Source organism: Octopus sinensis, unplaced genomic scaffold (genome assembly GCF_006345805.1).
Source record: "Octopus sinensis unplaced genomic scaffold, ASM634580v1 Contig14435, whole genome shotgun sequence".
Lineage (NCBI taxonomy): Eukaryota > Metazoa > Mollusca > Cephalopoda > Octopoda > Octopodidae > Octopus > Octopus sinensis.
This window is the reverse complement of record NW_021833242.1, coordinates 11,770-38,156: the sequence shown is the minus strand read 5'-3', so window position 1 is coordinate 38,156 and position 26,387 is coordinate 11,770. Positions and strand designations below refer to the sequence as shown.

Here is a 26,387-nt window from a genome sequence, read left to right as displayed (position 1 = left end):
GCCGGTGGCACGTAAAAGGCACCATTCGAGCGTGATTGTTACCAGCATCACCTTACTGGCACCTGTGATGGTGGCATGTGTAAAAAGATTCAAGTGAGGTCATTGCCAGTACCACCTGACTGGCCCCCGTGCTGACTCTCAGAGTGGTTGGCATTAGGAAGGGCATCCAGCTGTAGAAACACTGCCAGATCAAGACTGGAGCCTGGTGCAGCCATCTGGTTCACCAGCCCTCAGTCAAATCATCCAACCCATGCCAGCATGGAAAGCGGATGTTAAACGATGATAATGATATATAAATATACATATATATATCAATGTTTTGGTTATACATAGTGAGACTAATAACCTGATGTAGCACTCAATATATGTGTGGTCAAGGACACAATGTTATATGAGCAGAGAATGGTAAAAGCAAGCAACAAGATGGCACAGGAAGAAACTAAATGTTATATAAGGCGGCGTGCTGGCAGAAACGTTAGCACACCGGGCGAAATGCTTAGCGGTATTTCGTCTGCGTTACGTTGTGAGTTCAAATTCCGCCGAGGTCGACTTTGCCTTTCATCCATTCGGGGTCGATAAATTAAGTACCAGTTACGCACTGGGGTCGATGTAATCGACTTAATACCTATGTCTGTCCTTGTTTGTCCCCTCTGTGTTTAGCCCCTTGTGGGTAGTAAAGAAATAGTTATATAATGAACACCATTAGGGCTGTTTCTGCTATAAGAAGTGGTGGACCCTTCATTGAATCCACCCCACCCCCCACACACACCCACACGCATGCGTGCACGTGTGTGTATAGTCTTACTTACCTCTTGGTAGGTCGACAAAAAAATGCAGATAGAGATTATCGTATTCAAAATTTCTGGCAGATTCTGGAAAACAGAGACCAAAAATAAAAATTAAAATAATAATAAAAATATTAATAACAACGATGAGGATGAATATGGTGATTTCTTTTATTAACCACGGGGGCATAAATGAAGGGGAGATCACAAGGACAGACAACGTGTGGGGTATTTACTTAAAAGCTGGGGGAGAAAGAAACGGAAAAGACAATGAAAATGCGATAAAAGTATTTTACAGAATATAGAAACTATGTGACAGCATGAATGATGGCAGTCCGATACAGGAGAAACTCCAACTAGGGCCAGTCAAGGAACCCCACAGATCCAGGATCACCCTGACCACCAAAGGTACAAGCCCTGTCTCCTGCTCTCCAATTGACAGGTGCTTACTTGGAGTAGGGCCATTCACTCTATTTTTGTCACAGTCACCCTTCATCTCACAAATTCACAGGGAGGTAGCACTTCTCTCCCCACCCTCACTTTCCTTTCCATTGAGTTTTAGAATCATTCTGACCAAACTGGACGGTGTCTTTCCTCAGTCCTTGTAGCCTTGTCCACTACTTCCTTAAAGGACCAGCTACCTCCATCAAATATTAAAATGTAACACCTTAAAGGACTGGCTACCTTCACTAAATATTAAAATCTAGCACCTTAAAGGACCAGCTACCTTCACTAAATATTAAAATCTAGCACCCCAAAGGACCAGCTACCTTCACTAAATATTAAAATCTAGCACCTTAAAGGACTGGCTACCTTCACTAAATATTAAAATCTAGCACCTTAAAGGACCAGCTACCTTCACTAAATATTAAAATCTAGCACCTTAAAGGACCAGCTACCTTTACTAAATGCTAAATCTAGCACCTTAAAGGACTGGCTACTTTCATTAAATGCTAAATCTAGCACCTTAAAGGACCAGCTACCTTCACTAAATATTAAGATCTAGCACCTTAAAGGATCAGCTACCTTTACTAAATGCTAAATCTAGCACCTTAAAGGACTGGCTACCTTCATTAAATGCTAAATCTAGCACCTTAAAGGACTAGCTACCTTCACTAAATGCTAAATCTAGCACCTTAAAGGACCAGCTACCTTTACTAAATGCTAAATCTAGCACCTTAAAGGACTGGCTACCTTCACTAAATGCTAAATCTAGCACCATAAAGGACCAGCTACCTTCACTAAATATTAAAATCTAGCACTTTAAAGGACCAGCTACCTTCACTAAATGCTAAATCTAGCACCTTAAAGGACTGGCTACCTTCACTAAATGCTAAATCTAGCACCTTAAAGGACTGGCTACTTTCATTAAATGCTAAATCTAGCACCTTAAAGGACTGGCTACCTTCACTAAATGCTAAATCTAGCACCATAAAGGACCAGCTACCTTCACTAAATATTAAAATCTAGCACCTTAAAGGATCAGCTACCTTTACTAAATGCTAAATCTAGCACCTTAAAGGACTGGCTACCTTCATTAAATGCTAAATCTAGCACCTTAAAGGACTGGCTACCTTCACTAAATGCTAAATCTAGCACCATAAAGGACCAGCTACCTTCACTAAATATTAAAATCTAGCACTTTAAAGGACCAGCTACCTTTACTAAATGCTAAATCTAGCACCTCAAAGGACTGGCTACCTTCACTAAATGCTAAATCTAGCACCATAAAGGACCAGCTACCTTCACTAAATATTAAAATCTAGCACTTTAAAGGACCAGCTACCTTTACTAAATGCTAAATCTAGCACCTTAAAGGACTGGCTACTTTCATTAAATGCTAAATCTAGCACCTTAAAGGACTGGCTACCTTCACTAAATGCTAAATCTAGCACCATAAAGGACCAGCTACCTTCACTAAATATTAAAATCTAGCACCTTAAAGGATCAGCTACCATTACTAAATGCTAAATCTAGCACCTTAAAGGACTGGCTACCTTCATTAAATGCTAAATCTAGCACCTTAAAGGACTGGCTACCTTCACTAAATGCTAAATCTAGCACCTTAAAGGACCAGCTACCTTCACTAAATGCTAAATCTAGCACCTTAAAGGACTGGCTACCTTCACTAAATGCTAAATCTAGCACCTTAAAGGACTGGCTACCTTCACTAAATGCTAAATCTAGCACCTTAAAGGACTGGCTACCTTCACTAAATGCTAAATATAGCACTATAAAGGACCAGCTACCTTTACTAAATATTAAAATCTAGCACCTTAAAGGACTAGCTACCATCACTAAATATTAAAATCTAGCACCCCAAAGGACCAGCTACCTTCACTAAATATTAAAATCTAGCACCTTAAAGGACCAGCTACCTTCACTAAATGCTAAATCTAGCACCTTAAAGGACCAGCTACCTTCACTAAATATTAAAATCTAGCACCTTAAAGGACCAGCTACCTTCACTAAATGCTAAATCTAGCACCTTAAAGGACCAGCTACCTTTACTAAATGCTAAATCTAGCACCTTAAAGGACTGGCTACCTTCACTAAATGCTAAATCTATCACCTTAAAGGACTGGCTACCTTCACTAAATGCTAAATCTATCACCTTAAAGGACTGGCTACCTTCACTAAATGCTAAATCTAGCACCTTAAAGGACCAGCTACCTTCACTAAATGCTAAATCTAGCACCTTAAAGGACTGGCTACCTTCACTAAATGCTAAATCTACCAACTTAAAGGACTGGCTACCTTCACTAAATGCTAAATCTAGCACCTTAAAGGACCAGCTACCTTTACTAAATGCTAAATCTAGCACCTTAAAGGACCAGCTACCTTCACTAAATGCTAAATCTAGCACCTTAAAGGACCAGCTACCTTCACTAAATGCTAAATCTAGCACCTTAAAGGACTAGCTACCTTTACTAAATGCTAAATCTAGCACCTTAAAGGACTGGCTACCTTCACTAAATGCTAAATCTAGCACCTTAAAGGACCAGCTACCTTTACTAAATATTTAAATCTAGCACCTTAAAGGACCAGCTACCTTTACTAAATATTTAAATCTAGCACCTTAAAGGACCAGCTACCTTTACTAAATATTTAAATCTAGCACCTTAAAGGACCAGCTACCTTTACTAAATATTTAAATCTAGCACCTCAAAGGACCAGCTACCTTTACTAAATATTTAAATCTAGCACCTCAAAGGACTGGCTACCTTAATAAGATGCTAGATGTTGAACAAGGAGAACTTGAAATGAATTTGTTCAATACAGAATTTGATTAAATATTTAAATATTAAACGAGCAATGGTGGAGATGTCGATTACAACGAGAAAAAATGACAGAGGTGGCAGGTAATTTTTTAATTAACAGAGAATTAAATATTTAATGATTCCATTCACAAGATTTGAGGATGATGGTAGTGGAGGTGGTAGTGGAAGTGGTGGTAGTGATGGTAGTGGTGGTGGTGGTGGTGGTGGTGGTCGTAGCATTGACAACAAAAGTAATGGTGATGATGATGGTGGTGGTGGTGGTGATGGTGGCAGTGTTGACAATGGCAACAATAATGCTGATGATGATGATAACGGTGCTGGTTTTGCAGATGGTGGTGGTGGTGGCGGAGGTGATGTTGGTGACTCCGACGATGACTATGATGATGGTGGCGGTGGTAGTTGTGGTGAGACAGGAGATGTGGTGGTGGTGGTAGTGATGACAATGATGTGACAGATGGGGAGGAGGAGGAGGAGGAGGAGGAGGAGGAGGAGGAGGAGGAGAACGCCGACATCGACGACTTTATTGATGTTGAAGGTGGAGGCAGCTTGGGCTGATACAGTTGTCGATGATGATGACGAAGATGACAACCTTGGTGCTGTTGGTGGTGGTGGTGATGATGATGATGATGATGATGATGATGATATAATGATGTTACCAGTGGTGGTGGTGGGGGGGATGTTTGCAATGGTGATATATGATGATGATGATGATGATGATGATGATGATGATGGTTGGGGTGCTGCTGTCGGTAATAATGTTGATGATGACAATGATGGTGATGATGATGATGATGACGATGATGTTTGGGGTGGTGGTTAGGTCAGTGGTGGTGGTGGTGGTGGAGGTGGTGAGAAGGAGGGTGGGGGGTGACGGTATTCATGAGAAACAAAGCCAACCACCACCACCACCACCAACAACAACTCCCAATTCTATCAACACCAACACCACCACCCCTGCCGACACCTACAACCCAACCCCCCCCCCACCCGCCACCACCACCATCCCCACCACCAATTAACCCCCCACCCCCACCCCCGCACCCCTAAACTTACCGATCTCTCCAAACAGCATGACCCTCAACACGTTTCTTTCGACCTGGAAAGACAAACGAGAAAACAACTGATTAATTATTCACCAAGGTGCAACAACAACAACAACATCAACAACAACAACAACAACAACATCAACAACAACAACGACCAGATGCAGGTGCACATCTATGCAGCCACAGCAACAGCAGCAGCACCTGCTGCAGGTGCACATGCGCACGCGTGTGTGTGTGTGTGTGTGTGTCTGGTGCAGTTTAAGGTCATCCGGTGCTCCACAGTAGTAGTAGTGGTAGTAGTAGTGGTAGTAGTAGCAGTAGCAGAAGTAGCAGTAAGAAGTGTTGATGCTGCAGTAGTCTTGATGCAAAGAGGTTCCCAGAGTAAACGTGTGTGTTGCAGGTGAGGGGTGGTGGTGGTGGTGGAGATGGTGGTTGTCATTGTGGTGGTAGTAGTTGTAGTAATGGTAGTAGTAGTAGTAGTAGTAGTAGTAGTAGTAGTAGTAGTGATGATGGTGGTGGTGGTAGTTGTAGTAATGATAGTAGTAGTAGAAGTAGTAGTAGTAGTAGTAGTGATGGTGGTGGTTTTAGTAATGGTGGTAGTAGTGGTAGTAGTAGCAGCAGCAGCAGTTAAAGTAGTTGTTGCTGTTGCTGTTACAGTAGCAGCAGCAGCAGCAACAGCAGCAGCAGCAGCAGTAGTAGTAGTAGTAGTAGTAGTAGTAGTAGTAGTAAACAAATTATCCAAGTAAGAAATCTTGAATACTTCCCCCCATCCCCCCCACCGCCATTTATAAGGGAAACTTTCTCAAATAATGCAGTTCTAGTTGTTGTTGTCGTCGTTATTTTGTGCCATTGTAGTCAGCATCTTATTGGGAAAGACTCGAAAAATGAAATACTCCCAAAATAAGCTTTCATTTTCCCCCAAAATCTGGCTATCAACCCCCTTACTCTTCCCTCGGTGGAGCATTGAGGATGCAACCATTGGGTGGAGAGAAAAGTTGTACCAACAGTCTAAGCACTTGACCATATATGTGTATATATATATCTATATATATAAAACTGAGAATGTGTGTCTGTCTGTCTATGTGAATCCCTGAAACTTGAGAACTACACAACCAATTTCATTCGAATTTTACACATGCCTTACTTAGGGTCCGGGGAGTGTCATGGGCAAAAATTTTAACTTCTTGCCTAGGGTGAGCCCACAGCAATATCATATCTTCTCCACTATTTCAATATTACGCATCAAAAGTGAAACAAAAACATCTCTCTATTGTAATGTCACATGCTTTCACTTTAATACTGCAACTATTAAAGTGAAACTATTACATAATAGGGATGAACTGTAACTGGACATCCATCCATTATGCTAGAAGAAGATCCGCTATGGTCTTATATGTTACACCACTGGTTTTAAATTCATATTAATCAAATTAATATTCAATTTTTCATCCTTATTATTTTAAATTTTAAACAGACAGACATGTAGGCAGGTAGGTAGGTAGGTAGGTAAGTAGGTGGGCAAGCAGAGACAGACAGACAGAGAGGCAGGTGGTAGATAGGTATTCAGAGGGTGGTGAGCTGGCAGAAACGATAGCACGCCAGACGGAATGCTTAGCGGTATTTCGTCTGCCGTTACATTCTGAGTTCAAATTCCACCGAGGTCGATTTGCCTTTCATCCTTTCGGGGTCGATAAATTAAGTACCAGTTACGCACTGGGGTCGATATAATCGACTTAATACCTATGTCTGTCCTTGTTTGTCTCCTCTATGTTTAGCCCCTTGTGGGTAATAAAGAAATAGGTATGTAGACAGGCAGGCAAGTCGACATAGAGACAGAGAAACAGACAGACAGATGAGATTTTGTGGTCTTCATCGATTTCCCATTAACCTGAAATAAACCCCAAGAACCAACAGAATTTAAAGAAAGAGGAACTGTCTTACCGTTTCGAATTCTTTTCCAATAAACGTGGCCAGAAGACTGTTGTGGCGCTGGTAGAGCTGCAACAGAGAGAAGAAACTGTGTGAATGACCAGGGAAAGGAGGGAGGAAACACACTCACCCAGGGACGCCTGCTCATGAAAACATAACAGCAAAGTTGGCTCTAACACACCAGATGTTTTTTCAGCCTAGATATTTCTAATTGGTTATAACTACACCATTTGTGAAAGCCCAACCCTTTGCCAGCATTCCCTAACTCTAACCCACAATTCCTTCAGGATTTGGTTTAGTGGTTAGGGTGTTGCACTCGTGATTGCAAGATCATGGGTTCGATTCCCAGACTGGGCATTGTGTTGTGTTGTGTTCTTGAGCAAGCACTTCATTTCACGTTGCTCTGTGATCATTATTTCATCATCTGACATGTGGCACCCAGTTGCACCTGTACAGGTAATGTCAATCTGATGGAGGGAGTGAGCTTATCTCTACACAAAACCACTAAAGCCAACCACTCCAATAGTGTAACGGGTGCTTTTACACACAACCAGCATGGGTGCCAATTAGCATGACACCTGTATCTACCATGGCCATGATTATGCTCAGCTTGATGGGTCTTCTTCTCAAGCACGACATTATGCCAAAGGTCTTGGTCATCGCCTCCATAAGGCCAAACGCTTGAAGCCCAGCATAATGCCAGAGGTCCTTGCTTCCATGAGGCCCAATGCTTGAAAGGTGCTTTTAAGTGCAACAAGCATGGATGCCATTTGCGTGACACTGGAATCTGCCATGACTGAGACTTTTCTCAGCTTGATGGGTCTTCTTCTCAAGCACAACATAATGCCAAAGGCCTCAGTCCTTGCCTCCATAAGGCCCAACACTCAAAACCCAGCATAATGCCAAGGTCTTGGTCCTTGCCTCCATAAGACCCAACACTCAAAACCCAGCATAATGCCAAGGTCTTGGTCCTTGCCTCCATAAGGCCCAACACTCAAAACCCAGCATAATGCCATGGTCTTGGTCCTTGCCTCCATAAGGCCCAACACTCAAAACCCAGCATAATGCCATGGTCTTGGTCCTTGCCTCCATAAGACCCAACACTCAAAACCCAGCATAATGCCAAGGTCTTGGTCCTTGCCTCCATAAGGCCCAACACTCAAAACCAGCATAATGCCATGGTCTTGGTCCTTGCCTCCATAAGGCCCAACACTCAAAACCCAGCATAATGCCAAGGTCTTGGTCCTTGCCTCCATAAGACCCAACACTCAAAACCAGCATAATGCCAAGGTCTTGGTCCTTGCCTCCATAAGGCCCAACACTCAAAACCCAGCATAATGCCATGGTCTTGGTCCTTGCCTCCATAAGGCCCAACACTCAAAACCCAGCATAATGCCATGGTCTTGGTCCTTGCCTCCATAAGACCCAACACTCAAAACCCAGCATAATGCCAAGGTCTTGGTCCTTGCCTCCATAAGACCCAACACTCAAAACCCAGCATAATGCCAAGGTCTTGGTCCTTGCCTCCATAAGACCCAACACTCAAAACCCAGCATAATGCCAAGGTCTTGGTCCTTGCCTCCATAAGGCCCAACACTCAAAACCCAGCATAATGCCATGGTCTTGGTCCTTGCCTCCATAAGGCCCAACACTCAAAACCCAGCATAATGCCATGGTCTTGGTCCTTGCCTCCATAAGACCCAACACTCAAAACCCAGCATAATGCCAAGGTCTTGGTCCTTGCCTCCATAAGGCCCAACACTCAAAACCCAGCATAATGCCATGGTCTTGGTCCTTGCCTCCATAAGGCCCAACACTCAAAACCCAGCATAATGCCAAGGTCTTGGTCCTTGCCTCCATAAGACCAACACTCAAAACCCAGCATAATGCCAAGGTCTTGGTCCTTGCCTCCATAAGGCCCAACACTCAAAACCCAGCATAATGCCATGGTCTTGGTCCTTGCCTCCATAAGGCCCAACACTCAAAACCCAGCATAATGCCATGGTCTTGGTCCTTGCCTCCATAAGACCCAACACTCAAAACCCAGCATAATGCCATGGTCTTGGTCCTTGCCTCCATAAGACCCAACACTCAAAACCCAGCATAATGCCAAGGTCTTGGTCCTTGCCTCCATAAGGCCCAACACTCAAAACCCAGCATAATGCCATGGTCTTGGTCCTTGCCTCCATAAGGCCCAACACTCAAAACCCAGCATAATGCCAAGGTCTTGGTCCTTGCCTCCATAAGACCCAACACTCAAAACCCAGCATAATGCCAAGGTCTTGGTCCTTGCCTCCATAAGGCCCAACACTCAAAACCCAGCATAATGCCATGGTCTTGGTCCTTGCCTCCATAAGGCCCAACACTCAAAACCCAGCATAATGCCAAGGTCTTGGTCCTTGCCTCCATAAGGCCCAACACTCAAAACCCAGCATAATGCCATGGTCTTGGTCCTTGCCTCCATAAGGCCCAACACTCAAAACCCAGCATAATGCCAAGGTCTTGGTCCTTGCCTCCATAAGACCCAACACTCAAAACCCAGCATAATGCCAAGGTCTTGGTCCTTGCCTCCATAAGACCCAACACTCAAAACCCAGCATAATGCCAAGGTCTTGGTCCTTGCCTCCATAAGACCCAACACTCAAAACCCAGCATAATGCCAAGGTCTTGGTCCTTGCCTCCATAAGGCCCAACACTCAAAACCCAGCATAATGCCAAGGTCTTGGTCCTTGCCTCCATAAGACCCAACACTCAAAACCAGCATAATGCCATGGTCTTGGTCTTGCCTCCATAAGACCCAACACTCAAAACCCAGCATAATGCCAAGGTCTTGGTCCTTGCCTCCATAAGGCCCAACACTCAAAACCAGCATAATGCCATGGTCTTGGTCCTTGCCTCCATAAGGCCCAACACTCAAAACCCAGCATAATGCCAAGGTCTTGGTCCTTGCCTCCATAAGACCCAACACTCAAAACCCAGCATAATGCCAAGGTCTTGGTCCTTGCCTCCATAAGGCCCAACACTCAAAACCCAGCATAATGCCATGGTCTTGGTCCTTGCCTCCATAAGGCCCAACACTCAAAACCCAGCATAATGCCAAGGTCTTGGTCCTTGCCTCCATAAGACCAACACTCAAAACCCAGCATAATGCCAAGGTCTTGGTCCTTGCCTCCATAAGGCCCAACACTCAAAACCCAGCATAATGCCATGGTCTTGGTCCTTGCCTCCATAAGGCCCAACACTCAAAACCCAGCATAATGCCAAGGTCTTGGTCCTTGCCTCCATAAGACCCAACACTCAAAACCCAGCATAATGCCAAGGTCTTGGTCCTTGCCTCCATAAGGCCCAACACTCAAAACCAGCATAATGCCATGGTCTTGGTCCTTGCCTCCATAAGGCCCAACACTCAAAACCCAGCATAATGCCAAGGTCTTGGTCCTTGCCTCCATAAGACCCAACACTCAAAACCCAGCATAATGCCAAGGTCTTGGTCCTTGCCTCCATAAGGCCCAACACTCAAAACCCAGCATAATGCCATGGTCTTGGTCCTTGCCTCCATAAGACCCAACACTCAAAACCCAGCATAATGCCAAGGTCTTGGTCCTTGCCTCCATAAGGCCCAACACTCAAAACCCAGCATAATGCCATGGTCTTGGTCCTTGCCTCCATAAGACCCAACACTCAAAACCCAGCATAATGCCAAGGTCTTGGTCCTTGCCTCCATAAGGCCCAACACTCAAAACCCAGCATAATGCCATGGTCTTGGTCCTTGCCTCCATAAGGCCCAACACTCAAAACCCAGCATAATGCCAAGGTCTTGGTCCTTGCCTCCATAAGGCCCAACACTCAAAACCCAGCATAATGCCAAGGTCTTGGTCCTTGCCTCCATAAGACCCAACACTCAAAACCCAGCATAATGCCAAGGTCTTGGTCCTTGCCTCCATAAGGCCCAACACTCAAAACCCAGCATAATGCCATGGTCTTGGTCCTTGCCTCCATAAGACCCAACACTCAAAACCCAGCATAATGCCAAGGTCTTGGTCCTTGCCTCCATAAGGCCCAACACTCAAAACCAGCATAATGCCATGGTCTTGGTCCTTGCCTCCATAAGGCCCAACACTCAAAACCCAGCATAATGCCAAGGTCTTGGTCCTTGCCTCCATAAGGCCCAACACTCAAAACCCAGCATAATGCCAAGGTCTTGGTCCTTGCCTCCATAAGGCCCAACACTCAAAACCCAGCATAATGCCAAGGTCTTGGTCCTTGCCTCCATAAGGCCCAACACTCAAAACCCAGCATAATGCCAAGGTCTTGGTCCTTGCCTCCATAAGACCCAACACTCAAAACCCAGCATAATGCCAAGGTCTTGGTCCTTGCCTCCATAAGACCCAACACTCAAAACCCAGCATAATGCCAAGGTCTTGGTCCTTGCCTCCATAAGACCCAACACTCAAAACCCAGCATAATGCCAAGGTCTTGGTCCTTGCCTCCATAAGACCCAACACTCGAAACTCAGCATAATGCCAAAGGTCTTGGTCCTTGCCTCCATAAGACCCAATGCTTGAAGCCCAACATAATGCCAAATGATCTTGGTCCTTGCCTTTGTGAGGCCCAATGTTCGGATGCCATTTGCGTGACACCTGTATCTGCCATGACTGCGATTTTGGTCAGCTTTATGGGTCTTCTTCACAAGCACGGAATAATGCCAAAAATCTCATTTATTGCTTCTGTGAGGCCCAACACTTGAAAGGAACTCAACCACTTTGCCTCCGTTAGCTATATGTATGGTTAGGGTATTTGGATCATGATCTCAAGGTCATGAATTCAATTCCAGGTGGTGCAATATGTTCTTGAGCAAGACACTTTAGTTCACATTGCTCCAAATTCACTCAACTGGCAAAACTGATTTGTACCTGTAATAAAAAAAGGGCCAGCCTTGTCAAATTTTGTATGTTATGCTGATCTCCCTGGGAACTTATTAAGGGTACACATATCTGTGGAGTACTCAGCCTTTTGCACATTAATTTCACTACAAATTTATGAGTGTGTGAGAGGGTGGTGGGTGGCTGTTTGTGTGTGTGTGTGTTTGTGTGTGTGTGTGTGTGTGTGTGTGTGTGTGTGTGTGTGTGTGTGTGTGTGTGTGTGTGTGTGTGTGTATGTCCCCTTAGGTATGTTATAACTAGAATGTCAAATGACGAACTCATTAACCTTACTCCCTGCGATTTACAGAGCCCTGACTCAATATTCATTAGTCCTGACACAACATTCATTAGTCCTGACTCAATATTCATTAGTCCTGACTCAATATTCATTAGTCCTGATTCAACATTCCTTAGTATGTCCTTCAGCCATTTCACATCAGTCTTTACTCTTACATTCACACACACACACACACACTCACACACACACACAGAGGCCAAGCTGAACTCCAAGCCACCACTCCCAAGGTCATAGGTTCTCAACCCCCTAATCTCCACTCAGCTGTCTGACAGGTGACAGGTAACAGGTGATAAGACACAGTCAACAAGGTCATTCCTGTCATTACTTCCTCTTTCTCATGTGTGGTTATGAAAAGCAATGACTCACAAGGATCTGAAATAAATTCAATTGAATAAATACAAAGAGATGATCTTTTAGGATTGGTTTGGACAATGAGGTGGGGCAATTACCTGAAGTAGGAGTTTATGACTGCACATTCTTCCTGTCACCAACTCTCACCTCATTTTCCAGGTAAGGGGCTTTCATACTCTTTCCTGGTAAGAGGTTTCCATACTCTTTCCAGGTAAGGGGCTATCATACTCTTTCCTGGTAAGAGGTTTCCATACTCTTTCCAGGTAAGGGGCTTTCATACTCTTTCCTGGTAAGAAGTTTCCATACTCTTTCCAGGTAAGGGGCTTTCATACTCTTTCCTGGTAAGAGGTTTCCATACTCTTTCCAGGTAAGGGGCTTTCATACTCTTTCCTGGTAAGAGGTTTCCATACACTTTCCAGGTAAGGAGCTTTCATACACTTTCCAGGTAAGAGGTTTCCATACTCTTTCCAGGTAAGGGGCTTTCATACTCTTTCCTGGTAAGAGGTTTCCATACTCTTTCCAGGTAAGGGGCTTTCATACTCTTTCCTGGTAAGAGGTTTCCATACTCTTTCCAGGTAAGGGGCTTTCATACTCTTTCCTGGTAAGAGGTTTCCATACTCTTTCCAGGTAAGGGGCTTTCATACTCTTTCCTGGTAAGAGGTTTCCATACTCTTTCCAGGTAAGGGGCTTTCATACTCTTTCCTGGTAAGAGGTTTCCATACTCTTTCCAGGTAAGGGGCTTTCATACTCTTTCCTGGTAAGAGGTTTCCATACACTTTCCAGGTAAGGGGCTTTCATACACTTTCCAGGTAAGAGGTTTCCATACTCTTTCCAGGTAAGGGGCTTCATACTCTTTCCTGGTAAGAGGTTTCCATACTCTTTCCAGGTAAGGGGCTTCATACTCTTTCCTGGTAAGAGGTTTCCATACTCTTTCCAGGTAAGGGGCTTTCATACTCTTTCCTGGTAAGAGGTTTCCATACTCTTTCCAGGTAAGGGGCTTTCATACTCTTTCCTGGTAAGAGGTTTCCATACTCTTTCCAGGTAAGGGGCTTTCATACTCTTTCCTGGTAAGAGGTTTCCATACACTTTCCAGGTAAGGGGCTTTCATACACTTTCCAGGTAAGAGGTTTCCATACTCTTTCAGGTAAGGGGCTTTCATACTCTTTCCTGGTAAGAGGTTTCCATACTCTTTCAGGTAAGGGGCTTTCATACTCTTTCCTGGTAAGAGGTTTCCATACTCTTTCCAGGTAAGGGGCTTTCATACTCTTTCCTGGTAAGAGGTTTCCATACTCTTTCCAGGTAAGGGACTTTCATACTCTTTCCTGGTAAGAGGTTTCCATACTCTTTCAGGTAAGGGGCTTTCATACTCTTTCCTGGTAAGAGGTTTCCATACACTTTCCAGGTAAGGGGCTTTCATACACTTTCCAGGTAAGAGGTTTCCATACTCTTTCCAGGTAAGGGGCTTTCATACTCTTTCCTGGTAAGAGGTTTCCATACTCTTTCCAGGTAAGGGGCTTTCATACTCTTTCCTGGTAAGAGGTTTCCATACTCTTTCCAGGTAAGGGGCTTTCATACTCTTTCCTGGTAAGAGGTTTCCATACTCTTTCCAGGTAAGGGGCTTTCATACTCTTCCTGGTAAGAGGTTTCCATACACTTTCCAGGTAAGGGGCTTTCATACACTTTCCAGGTAAGAGGTTTCCATACTCTTTCCAGGTAAGGGGCTTTCATACTCTTTCCTGGTAAGAGGTTTCCATACTCTTTCCAGGTAAGGGGCTTTCATACTCTTTCCTGGTAAGAGGTTTCCATACACTTTCCAGGTAAGGGGTTTCATACTCTTTCCAGGTAAGAGGTTTCCATACTCTTTCCAGGTAAGGGGCTTTCATACTCTTTCCTCGTAAGAGGTTTCCATACTCTTCCGGTAAGGGGCTTTCATACTCTTTCCTGGTAAGAGGTTTCCATACACTTTCAGGTAAGGGGCTTTCATACTCTTTCCAGGTAAGAGTTTTCCATACTCTTTCCAGGTAAGGGGCTTTCATACTCTTTCCTGGTAAGAGGTTTCCATACACTTTCCAGGTAAGGGGCTTTCATACTCTTTCCAGGTAAGAGGTTTCCATACTCTTTCCAGGTAAGGGGCTTTCATACTCTTTCCTGGTAAGAGGTTTCCATACTCTTTCCAGGTAAGGTGCTTTCATACTCTTTCCTGGTAAGAGGTTTCCATACTCTTTCCAGGTAAGGGGCTTTCATACTCTTTCCTGGTAAGAGGTTTCCATACACTTTCCAGGTAAGGGGCTTTCATACTCTTTCCAGGTAAGAGGTTTCCATACTCTTTCCAGGTAAGGGGCTTTCATACTCTTTCCTGGTAAGAGGTTTCCATACACTTTCCAGGTAAGGGGCTTTCATACTCTTCCTGGTAAGAGGTTTCCATACTCTTTCCAGGTAAGGGGCTTTCATACTCTTTCCTGGTAAGAGGTTTCCATACTCTTTCCAGGTAAGGGGCTTTCATACTCTTTCCTGGTAAGAGGTTTCCATACACTTTCCAGGTAAGGGGCTTTCATACACTTTCCAGGTAAGAGGTTTCCATACTCTTCCAGGTAAGGGGCTTTCATACTCTTTCCTGGTAAGAGGTTTCCATACTCTTTCCAGGTAAGGGGCTTTCATACTCTTTCCTGGTAAGAGGTTTCCATACTCTTTCCAGGTAAGGGGCTTTCATACTCTTTCCTGGTAAGAGGTTTCCATACTCTTTCCAGGTAAGGGGCTTTCATACTCTTTCCTGGTAAGAGGTTTCCATACACTTTCCAGGTAAGGGGCTTTCATACACTTTCCAGGTAAGAGGTTTCCATACTCTTTCCAGGTAAGGGGCTTTCATACTCTTTCCTGGTAAGAGGTTTCCATACTCTTTCCAGGTAAGGGGCTTTCATACTCTTTCCTGGTAAGAGGTTTCCATACACTTTCCAGGTAAGGGGCTTTCATACTCTTTCCAGGTAAGAGGTTTCCATACTCTTTCCAGGTAAGGGGCTTTCATACTCTTTCCTCGTAAGAGGTTTCCATACTCTTTCCAGGTAAGGGGCTTTCATACTCTTTCCTGGTAAGAGGTTTCCATACACTTTCCAGGTAAGGGGCTTTCATACTCTTTCCAGGTAAGAGTTTTCCATACTCTTTCCAGGTAAGGGGCTTTCATACTCTTTCCTGGTAAGAGGTTTCCATACACTTTCCAGGTAAGGGGCTTTCATACTCTTTCCAGGTAAGAGGTTTCCATACTCTTTCCAGGTAAGGGGCTTTCATACTCTTTCCTGGTAAGAGGTTTCCATACTCTTTCCAGGTAAGGTGCTTTCATACTCTTTCCTGGTAAGAGGTTTCCATACTTTTCCAGGTAAGGGGCTTTCATACTCTTTCCTGGTAAGAGGTTTCCATACACTTTCCAGGTAAGGGGCTTTCATACTCTTTCCAGGTAAGAGGTTTCCATACTCTTTCCAGGTAAGGGGCTTTCATACTCTTTCCTGGTAAGAGGTTTCCATACTCTTTCCAGGTAAGGGGCTTTCATACTCTTTCCTGGTAAGAGGTTTCCATACACTTTCCAGGTAAGGGGCTTTCATACTCTTTCCAGGTAAGAGGTTTCCATACTCTTTCCAGGTAAGGGGCTTTCATACTCTTTCCTGGTAAGAGGTTTCCATACTCTTTCCAGGTAAGGGGCTTTCATACTCTTTCCTGGTAAGAGGTTTCCATACACTTTCCAGGTAAGGGGCTTTCATACTCTTTCCTGGTAAGAGGTTTCCATACTCTTTCCAGGTAAGGGGCTTTCATACTCTTTCCTGGTAAGAGGTTTCCATACACTTTCCAGGTAAGGGGCTTTCATATTCAATTGCTGTGCCCTCAGAAAGGGCAAAGCAATTTGTCACAATGTCAACAAGAACTGTCGACACGCACATTCAAACGCATGTGCACACATAGGAAACTACACACACACACACATACTCTGATGTATACACACACACACACAAACACACATACATACATGCATGTAGAAAACCACACACATACACACAGTATGAACACACACATGCGCGTGCACCTGCACATAGAGAACCACACACACACACACACAGAAGACCACACCTATACATACACACACTGATACACCCACATGCACACGCACACACACACACACACACACACACACACAGAAGACCACACACATATACATACACACACTGATACACCCACATGCACACACACACACACACACACACAGAAAACCACACATATACATACACACACTGATACACCCACATGCACACACACACACACACACACAGAAAACCACACACATATACATACACACACTGATACACCCACATGCACACACACACACACACCACACAACAGAAAAAACCACACACATATACATACACACACTGATACACCCACATGCACACACACACACACACACACACACAGAAAACCACACACATATACATACACACACTGATACACCCACATGCACACGCACACACACACACACACACACAGGTGTACCAGCCAACCCCACAAGATGACCCAAACCAAAGCTACATACCTCTCGATACATTTTCTGTTCTTGTTCACAATAGTCACTGAAACATAAAGATAGGGTGTGAAATTAGGGGACAATAATAGGGGCTAATCACTGCATTTAGGGCATAGACAAGATAATAATAATAATAATAATAATAATAGGGGGCAATAATAGGGGCTAATCATTGAATTTAAGGCATAGATAGGGGATAATGATAAGGGACAATAATGGGGGCTAATCACTGAATTAAGCTATAGATAGGGGATAATAAAAAGGGGGTAATAATAGTCTTGACGATAGTTATGGGGGTATTAATAAAATTAAGGGCAGACATAGGGGATAATAAAAGTATTGAGGGTATACAGAGGGGACAATAATAGGGGCTGATTACTGAATTTAGGGCATAGATGGGATTGTTGAATTTAGAGCATAGAGGCTAATTATTGAATTTAGAGCATAGAAAGGGGATAATAATAGGGAGCAATAATAGCCCTGACAGTAGTTATAGGGAGTATTAATAGAGTTAAGGGCAGTCATAGGGGATAATAAAAGCACTGAGGGCAATATATAGGGGACAATAATAGGAAATAATTATTGAATTTAGAGCATAGAAAGGGGATAATAACAGGGGACAATAACAGCCCTGACGGTAGTTATAGGGTATAACATGGTGTGTGGGGAGTGGCATGTCAAAGAATAGACTCAATGTTACTTCTGTGTGTTGTGAAAAGTGACTAAAAGGGGTTGCAGTCAGATTTGCACTTGAGCCTTGTAAAAATCCTTACCAGGACTGACTACCCAAAACAGACCCCTGTGTTGAAGGGTTGTCGCTTGAGTGGTACAAAGGTGTCATCTGGTAGGAATAGCGAACCACCAACAAATGGTGGATGCAGCAACAGACTGTTACAGCCCCCATGCTAGTGCTACTTTAGGGGACAATAGGGCATACATAGGGAACGAGAATAGAGTGAATAATAGCATCAAGGGTAAATATAGGGGACAATAATTTAGCGCAGGGCAGGGAGAGACAAGGAGCTACGTCAGATGTTACAAGGGTGCCATGATGTGGGACGACAAGTCGGTTTTAGAAACAATAAACGGTACGAACCTACTGATGTCATTCGATGCATGTTCAATGGAGTATTCAAAGACATCTGGAAACAGGATTGGAAGAAGACAGGTAAGAATTATGGGAAACAGCATCGGAAATGAGATTCCTATATCATTAGACTGCAGCCATGCTGCAGCAACACCTTAAGGGGTTTTAGTCAAGCAAATCGACGCTAGGACATTTTTTTAAAGATGAGTTACGTTCTGAGTTCAAATTCCGCCAAGGAGTGTGAGTGTGTGTGAATGTATGTGAGTGTGTGTGTGTGTGAATATGTGTGTGTGTGAGTGTGTGTGAATGTGTGTGTGAGTGTGTGAATGTGTGTGAGTGTGTGAATATGTGTGTAAGTGTGTGTGTGAGAGTGTGTGTGAGTGTGTGTATGTGAATATGTGTGTAAGTGTGTGTGTGTGAGTGTGTGTGAATGTATATGAGTGTGTGTGTGGGTGTGTGTGTGAATATGTGTGTAAGTGTGTGTGTGTGAGTGTGTGTGAATGTATGTGAGTGTGTGTGAATATGTGTGTAAGTGTGTGTGTGTGAGTGTGTGTGAATGTATGTGAGTGTGTGTGTGAGTGTGTGTGTAAATATGTGTGTGTGTGAGTATGTGTGATTGTATGTGAATGTGTGTGAATGTGTGTGTGAGTGTATGTGTGTGTGTGTGTGAACGCGTGTGTAAGTGTGTGTGTGTGTGTGAATGTGTGTGTGAGTGTGTGTGAATGTGTGTGTGTGAGTGTGTGTGTGTGTGTGTGAGTGTGTGTGTGAGTGTGTGTGAATCTGTGTGTGAATGTGTGTGAGTGTGGGGGGTGGCAGTGCCTTCTGTGACCTTTGATGTGAGAATCCAGAAGGAAAACGAAAAGAAAAAAATCAACATAAAATATAAAAACAAAAAAAAAGAGAGAAAAAAACACTCACGAAACAAAAACAACAAAAAGCAATACACAGAAGAAAAAAAAAAGAAGGGAAAAAAAAAAACCAGAAGAAAATCAGCAAACGAGAAAAAAGCAGAGAAGATTTTTATCCAGATTAATTGTAAATCCGAATGTCTTGGAGATGGATCCATTCCCAGAGCCATGAAAAATGCCATGGTATTTGGAATAAAGACCGAGCTCCATGCTTCTGTCATTGTCTACAGAAGACTTCAACAACAACAACAACAATAATAATAATAATAGTTCTTTTATTCTTTTATTCTTTTACTTGTTTCAGTCATTTCGACTGCGGCCATGCTGGAGCACTGCCTTTTAGTCGAGCAAATCGACCCCGGGACTTATTCTTTTTGTAAGCCCAGTACTTATTCTATCGGTCTCTTTTGCCGAACCGCTAAGTGACGGGGACGTAAACACACCAGCAAGCAATGGTTGTCAAGCAATGCTAGGGGGAGAAACACAGACACACATACACACATATATATATATACATATATATGACAGGCTTCTTTCAGTTTCCGTCTACCAAATCCACTCACAAGGCATTGGTCAGCCCGGGGCTATAGCAGAAGACACTTGCCCAAGGTGCCATGCAGTGGGACTGAACCTGGAACCATGTGGTTGGTAAACAAGCTACTAACCACACAGCCACTCCTAATAATAATAATAATAATAATAATAATAATAATAATCGTTTCTACTCTAGGCACAAGGCCCAAAATTTTTGGGGGAGAGGGGCAGTCGATTAGATTGACCCCGGTATGCAACTGGTACTCAATTTATCGACCCTGAAAGGATGAAAGGCAAAGTCGACCTCGGCGGAATCTGAACTCAGAACATAAAGACAGGAGGACTGAACCTGACACCCAAGGGTTTGGAAGCAAACCCCTTGACCACACAGCCATGCTTACACCCTAACCTTACAACAACATAAGTCAACAATTCTACCAGCTTGCCACCTTAATAATAATAATACTAATAATAATAATAATTAATTCGTTTATTGGCCACAAGGGCTGACAAAAATTAATTAAAACATAAAGGGACAAACAATAATAATAATAATGGTTGCTTGGGCCAGACCCCTGCATGTTATCTAACAACACTATCTGCAATAATCTCCTTAAATCCTTCAATGACACAATGTCTGTTGTGATTATTATTGATAGCAGAAAGGATTATCATTACTATTACTCTTGGGGTGGATTGTGGGAGGGGTGGTGGGGGTGGTCTTGGTGGTGATGGTGATTGTGGTGGTGGTGGTGCTGCTGCTGCTGTTGTTGTTGTTGTTAAGCAACAAGAAGGGTAAGGGTGATTAGGTGATGGTCTAGGGCTTAGGTGCGGGAGACCCCAGACTTTGGAAAAAAATAAAAAACTTTGGTTGTCTTGTAGTCGAGGGCTCTTCGTTGATGCCCGACACCACTGGGAGGTGGCTCTCGAAGTAGCTGGAAATGGAGATCTCCAGGTCCAAATTCTCAAACGGCTGCTGCTGGTAGTGATATCGGTGGCAGTGATTGTGGTGGTATTGGTAGTGGCGCTGACAGTGGTAGCGGCAGTAGTGGTAGTGGTGGTGCCATGGTATAAAACACTTGCCCAAGGTTCCACACAGGAGGACTGAACCTGACCCCAAGGGTTTGGAAGCAAACCCCTTGACCACACAGCCATCCTTACACCCTAACCTTACAACAACATAAGTCAACCTTAAAGCTGACCCTTTATTTTATCAGCCCTTAGAAACTGATTTCTGCAGGGTTTGAATTTGGGTCTTAAAATTTGGGCCATAAAATTTCTTAATCTGCTGAACACACTCACCTCTTCCCAGTCCAGAAGATCCAATTGTGTAGGGTTTTCTGCCCTTACTCAAATCAGGACGGATAGAAACGACCCCGTTGGAGTCAGCTTCTATGGCACAGAGGACACGTTCATCTTCTGGACGAGGCTCGCTGCAATTGTAAAAAAAAATACAATGAAGAGACACGGTGACATATATATACATACATATACATACATATATATACATACATACTTACATATATATATACATACATATACATACATACTTACATATATATATATACATATACATACATATAAATACATACTTACATATATATACATATATATATACATACATATACATACATATACATACATATATATACATACATACTTACATATATATATACATATACATACATACTTACATATATATACATACATATACATACATATAAATACATACTTACATATATATACATATATATACATACATACTTACATATATATATATACATACATATATACTTACATATATATACATACATATACATACATATAAATACATACTTACATATATATACATATATATACATACATACTTACATATATATATACATACATATACATACATACTTACATATATATACATACATATACATACGTACTTACATATATATACATACATATACATATATATATATATACATATACATACATACTTATATATACATACATATACATACATACATATAGACATATATACATATACATACATACTTATATATACATACATATACATACATACTTACATATATATATACATACATATAGAAAGAGAGACACACATACACACATCTAATTCTCTCTCTCTTTCTCTCCCTCTCTCCTGCCTCTCTCACTCTCTCTACCACTCCTGCTTTTCTCTCTCTTGCTATCTTTCTTGCCTCTCTCTCTCTTCCCTCTCTTTTACTTCTACTTTTCTTTCTCACCCTCTCTCTCTCTCACTCCTGCCTATCTCACTCTCTTTTACTCTTGCTTTTCGCTCTCTCACTCCAGCCTCTCTCTCTCTCTCTCATCCTGCCTTTCTCACTCTGTTTTACTTCTCTCTGTCTCTTTCTCCTGCCTCTCTCACTCTCTCTCTCTCCTGCCTCTCTATCTCTCCAGCCTCTCCTTCTCTCTCTCTCTCTCCAGCCTCTCCCACTCTCTCTCTCCTGCCTCTCTATCTCTCCAGCCTCTCCCACTCTCTCATCTTGCCTTTCTCTCTTTTACTTCTCTGTCTCTGTCTCTGTCTCTCTCTCTCACAAGGACACTACAACAACAACAGACAACACAAGCCAATCACACCTTCAAAATAGCTCGGTCAACTGGCTAGAAATAGCAACCTATTCTTCCTCACCTCATACTTCATCACACCAAAACAAGCAAAGAATTACACAGTATAATGTAGTCTGGTGTACACTGCATTCAAAACAAGAAAACAGAAAAACGACAAGGTGGTCACAAATGGAATGTCTGATATTATAAACCTGCCCAGCCAGGACACACTTGGTGCTAAACAACAAAAACAAACAACTAATACAAATACATATTTCATTTTTTTTTTTTGTTTCAGCCATTTGACTGCGGCCATGCTGGAGCACCGCCTTTAGTCAAACAAATCAACTCCAGGACTTATTTCTTTGTAAGCCTAGTACTTATTCTGTCAGTCCCTTTTTGCTGAACCGCTAAGTTACGGGGGACATGGTTATCAAGTGATGTTGGAGGGACAAACACAGACACACAAACACACAAAGGACACAATCTACTACTACTACTACTACTACATATTTTGATGCAGAACTAAAGGCAAGTTCATTCAAATGCTCCAAACATCAGAGTTTTCTTGTCTTGGAGAACTTTCTGGAAAGGAGAGTCATTGCCCTTCGTTTCAAATGTCTTTCTTTTCTCTTTGTTTTAAGAAACAGATATATATATATACAGGTTCCGGGTTCAGTCCCACTGCGTGGCATCTTGGCCAAGTGTCTTCTACTATAGCCTCGGACCGACCAAAGCCTTGTGAGTGGATTTGGTAGACGGAAACTGAAAAGAAGATTTGGGTACTTTTTTTAGTAAACACCTGTTGGTTAGTTGTTGTTGTTGTTATTGCTGATGTTGCAGCTGCTGCTGATGATGATGCTGATGATGATGAAGATGACAGTGCTGCACCTGAGGTTTCCATGTTTTACCTGAGTGACCATCATTCACTGCCAGACAGCTGATGCCAATGCAATTTAACGACTGCAGTGGCACATCTCGGCGGCACCACCACCACCACCACCACCACCAACGTCACCACCACCAGCTGCAGTCATCAATAACAACGCCTTCCCAATTAACAAACACCAAGTGATACAACACCTACAGCAGGGGTGGTGGTGGTGGTGGTGGTGGTGGTGTGGTGGTGGTGGTGGTGGTGGTGGTGGTGGTGATGATGATGATGATGGTTATGATGATGGTGATGGTGGTGGTGGTGATGATGATGATGATGATGATGATGATGGTTATGATGATGGTGATGGTGGTGGTGATAGTGGTGGTGATGGAAATGATAATGCTGATAATGATGGTGATGCTGATAATGATAGCAACGAAGATGCTGATAATGATGATGATGATGATGATGGTGGTGGTGGTGGTGGTGATGATGGTGACAAATTACTGACAGCCACACTGGTGAAGAGGATTACATCATCTTGTGCGTCCTTCCTGTTTTAAGTGGCTAGGCCATGACTTGGTAGCAATTTGGTTGCTATTTCTAGCAGATCAAGTGCCACTTGTTGTGTATTGCATTGTACATGGTTGTAGTAGTAGTGGTGGTGGTGGTGGTGGTGGTGGTGGTAGTAGTAGTAGTAGCAGCAGCAGTAGGCTACCGCCACCACCACCACGACCACCACCACTCTCGCATCCACTTGTACTCTTTGATACAGAAACAAGTTGAGATCGTTCACCTCTTCTTATATGTCATATCACGAACATGATGACGATGATGGTGGTGGTGGTGGTGGTGGTGGTGGTGGTGGTGGTTGTGGTGGTGGTGGTGGTGGTGACGAGGAGGAGGATGGTAGTGGTGGTCGTAGTGGTAATAGTAATGACGATGGTGTTGATGGGGATGGCAGTGGTGGTGCTGATGAGGATGATGATGATGGTTATGATGATGGTGATGGTGGTGGTGATAGTGGTGGTGATGGAAATGATAATGCTGATAATGATGGTGATGCTGATAATGATAGCAACGAAGATGCTGAGATAATGATGATGATGAGATGATGGTGGTGTGGTGGTGGTGGTGATGATGGTGACAAATTACTGACAGCCACACGGTGAAGAGGATTACATCATCTTGTGCGTCCTTCCTGTTTTAAGTGGCTAGGCATGACTTGGTAGCAATTTGTGTTGCTATTTCTAGCAGATCAAGTGCCACTTGTTGTGTATTGCATTGTACATGGTTGTAGTAGTAGTGGTGGTGGTGGTGGTGGTGGTGGTTGGTAGTAGTAGTAGTAGCAGCAGCAGTAGGCTACCGCCACCACCACCACGACCACCACCACTCTCGCATCCACTTGTACTCTTTGATACAGAAACAAGTTGAGATCGTTCACCTCTTCTTATATGTCATATCACGAACATGATGACGATGATGGTGGTGGTGGTGGTGGTGGTGGTGGTGGTTGTGGTGGTGGTGGTGGTGGTGACGGTGTGGTGTTGATGATGACAATGATGATGTTGATAATGATGGTGGGGGGTGGGGTGACAATGATGATGATGCTGATGATGGTGGCAGTGTTGGTGGTGGTAGTGGTGGTGAAGGGGGTGATGGGTGTGTTGGTGGTGATGATGGTTGGGGGGGGGGGGTTGACGATGGTGGTGGTGGTGATGATGATGATGATGATGATGGTGGTGGTGGTGATGATGATGCTGATGATGATGGTGGGGGGGGGCGGGTTGACGATGGTGGTGGTGGTGATGATGATGATGATTGATGATGGTGGTGGTGGTGATGACAATCATGATGATGACAGTATTGATAATGGTGATGATGCTGATGATGATGACACAAACTTCAACAGCAGTGATGATGGTGATGGTGATGGTGAAGCAAGTAAAATGTCGGTGAAGGACACAGTAAGCCTCTAAGGTTGGGAGGTTCATTGATATTACACACACACACTGGTTTAATCACCAACATCGTTGAGGAAAATTCTCTTTGATATACTCTTTTTACTCTTTTTACTCTTTTACTCTTTTACTTGTTTCGGTCATTTGACTGCGGCCATGCTGGAGCACCGCCTTTAGTCAAGCAACTCGACCCCGGGACTTATTCTTTGGAAGCCCAGTACTTATTCTATCGGTCTCTTTTTGCCGAAACGCTAAGTGACGAGGACGTAAACACACCAGCATTGGTTGTCAAGCAATGCTAGGGGGACAAACACAGACACACAAACATATACACACACGCATATATATATACATATATACGACAGGCTTCTTTCAGTTTCCGTCTACCAAATCCACTCACAAGGTATTGGTCGGCCCGGGGCTATAGCAGAAGACACTTGCCCAAGATGCCACGCAGTGGGACTGAACCCAGAACCATGTGGTTGGTTAGCAAGCTACTTACCACACAGCCATATGGAATTATTATCTAGAATATAATTACTGAAGAAGTGCTGGACTGTGTCCAGTTTATTTTTTTTATCCCATGTTATTATAAAAAGTCACATTTCTTTGAAGAAATTATAAATGATATTAAAAAATTTTAAAGAATAAAGTTAATTTGTGTATTAAACATAAATTATAATGCTTAATATTACAAGATTTGCTTCTGTTTTAAATGTCAACTTTGATTGAATTCCATATGTAAATAAATAGTTTTTCGTAAAAAATATAAACAATTGCTGCATGAAAGATATCTGTAAGCCACGAAATCCTTTAGTTTTGTTTAAACAAATTTAATTTGTGTCAAAGTAATTTTGTTGTTTTGAAACCGCAACCTGTTCTGACAAAATTTTACCAAGTCACTTGCTATGCAAGTACATCTCTGTAAAAAATGCAATAAAGCAAGAAAAAAAAGCTATCAATCTATCTATAATATAATGATTGACAGGTTCACAGACAGTAACAGATAAACAGACTGAGGGTCACAGGTAGATAAATTGATTGTTATAGACAGATTGACAGACGCAAACAGCTAAACAGGTTGACAATCACAAATAGACAAACTGACTGTCATAGACAGATTGACAGACACAGACAGAGAAGATGACTGACAATGACAGTGACAGTCATAGACAGATTGACAGGAATAGACAGATTGACAGGAATAGACGGATTCACAGGAATAGACGGATTCACAGGAATAGACAGATTGACAGGAATA

At 43.1% G+C, this 26,387-nt stretch overlaps 1 protein-coding gene across 1 annotated transcript in view; it reads right to left on the bottom strand.

Annotated features, from left to right (window-relative positions):
• The window catches only part of LOC115230082 (Meckel syndrome type 1 protein homolog), a 57,068-nt gene extending 31,429 nt beyond the window's left edge, over positions 1 to 25,639 (bottom strand). The window contains exons 1-7 of the mRNA XM_036499498.1: positions 25,629 to 25,639; positions 21,008 to 21,180; positions 18,273 to 18,318; positions 17,186 to 17,222; positions 7,054 to 7,110; positions 5,120 to 5,162; positions 810 to 872 (exon numbers count right to left, since the gene is read on the bottom strand). Coding sequence (XP_036355391.1) covers positions 810 to 872; positions 5,120 to 5,162; positions 7,054 to 7,110; positions 17,186 to 17,222; positions 18,273 to 18,318; positions 21,008 to 21,180; positions 25,629 to 25,639 — 430 coding nt within the window. The remainder of the gene's footprint in view (positions 1 to 809; positions 873 to 5,119; positions 5,163 to 7,053; positions 7,111 to 17,185; positions 17,223 to 18,272; positions 18,319 to 21,007; positions 21,181 to 25,628) is intronic.
• Positions 25,640 to 26,387: the final 748 nt, after the last annotated feature.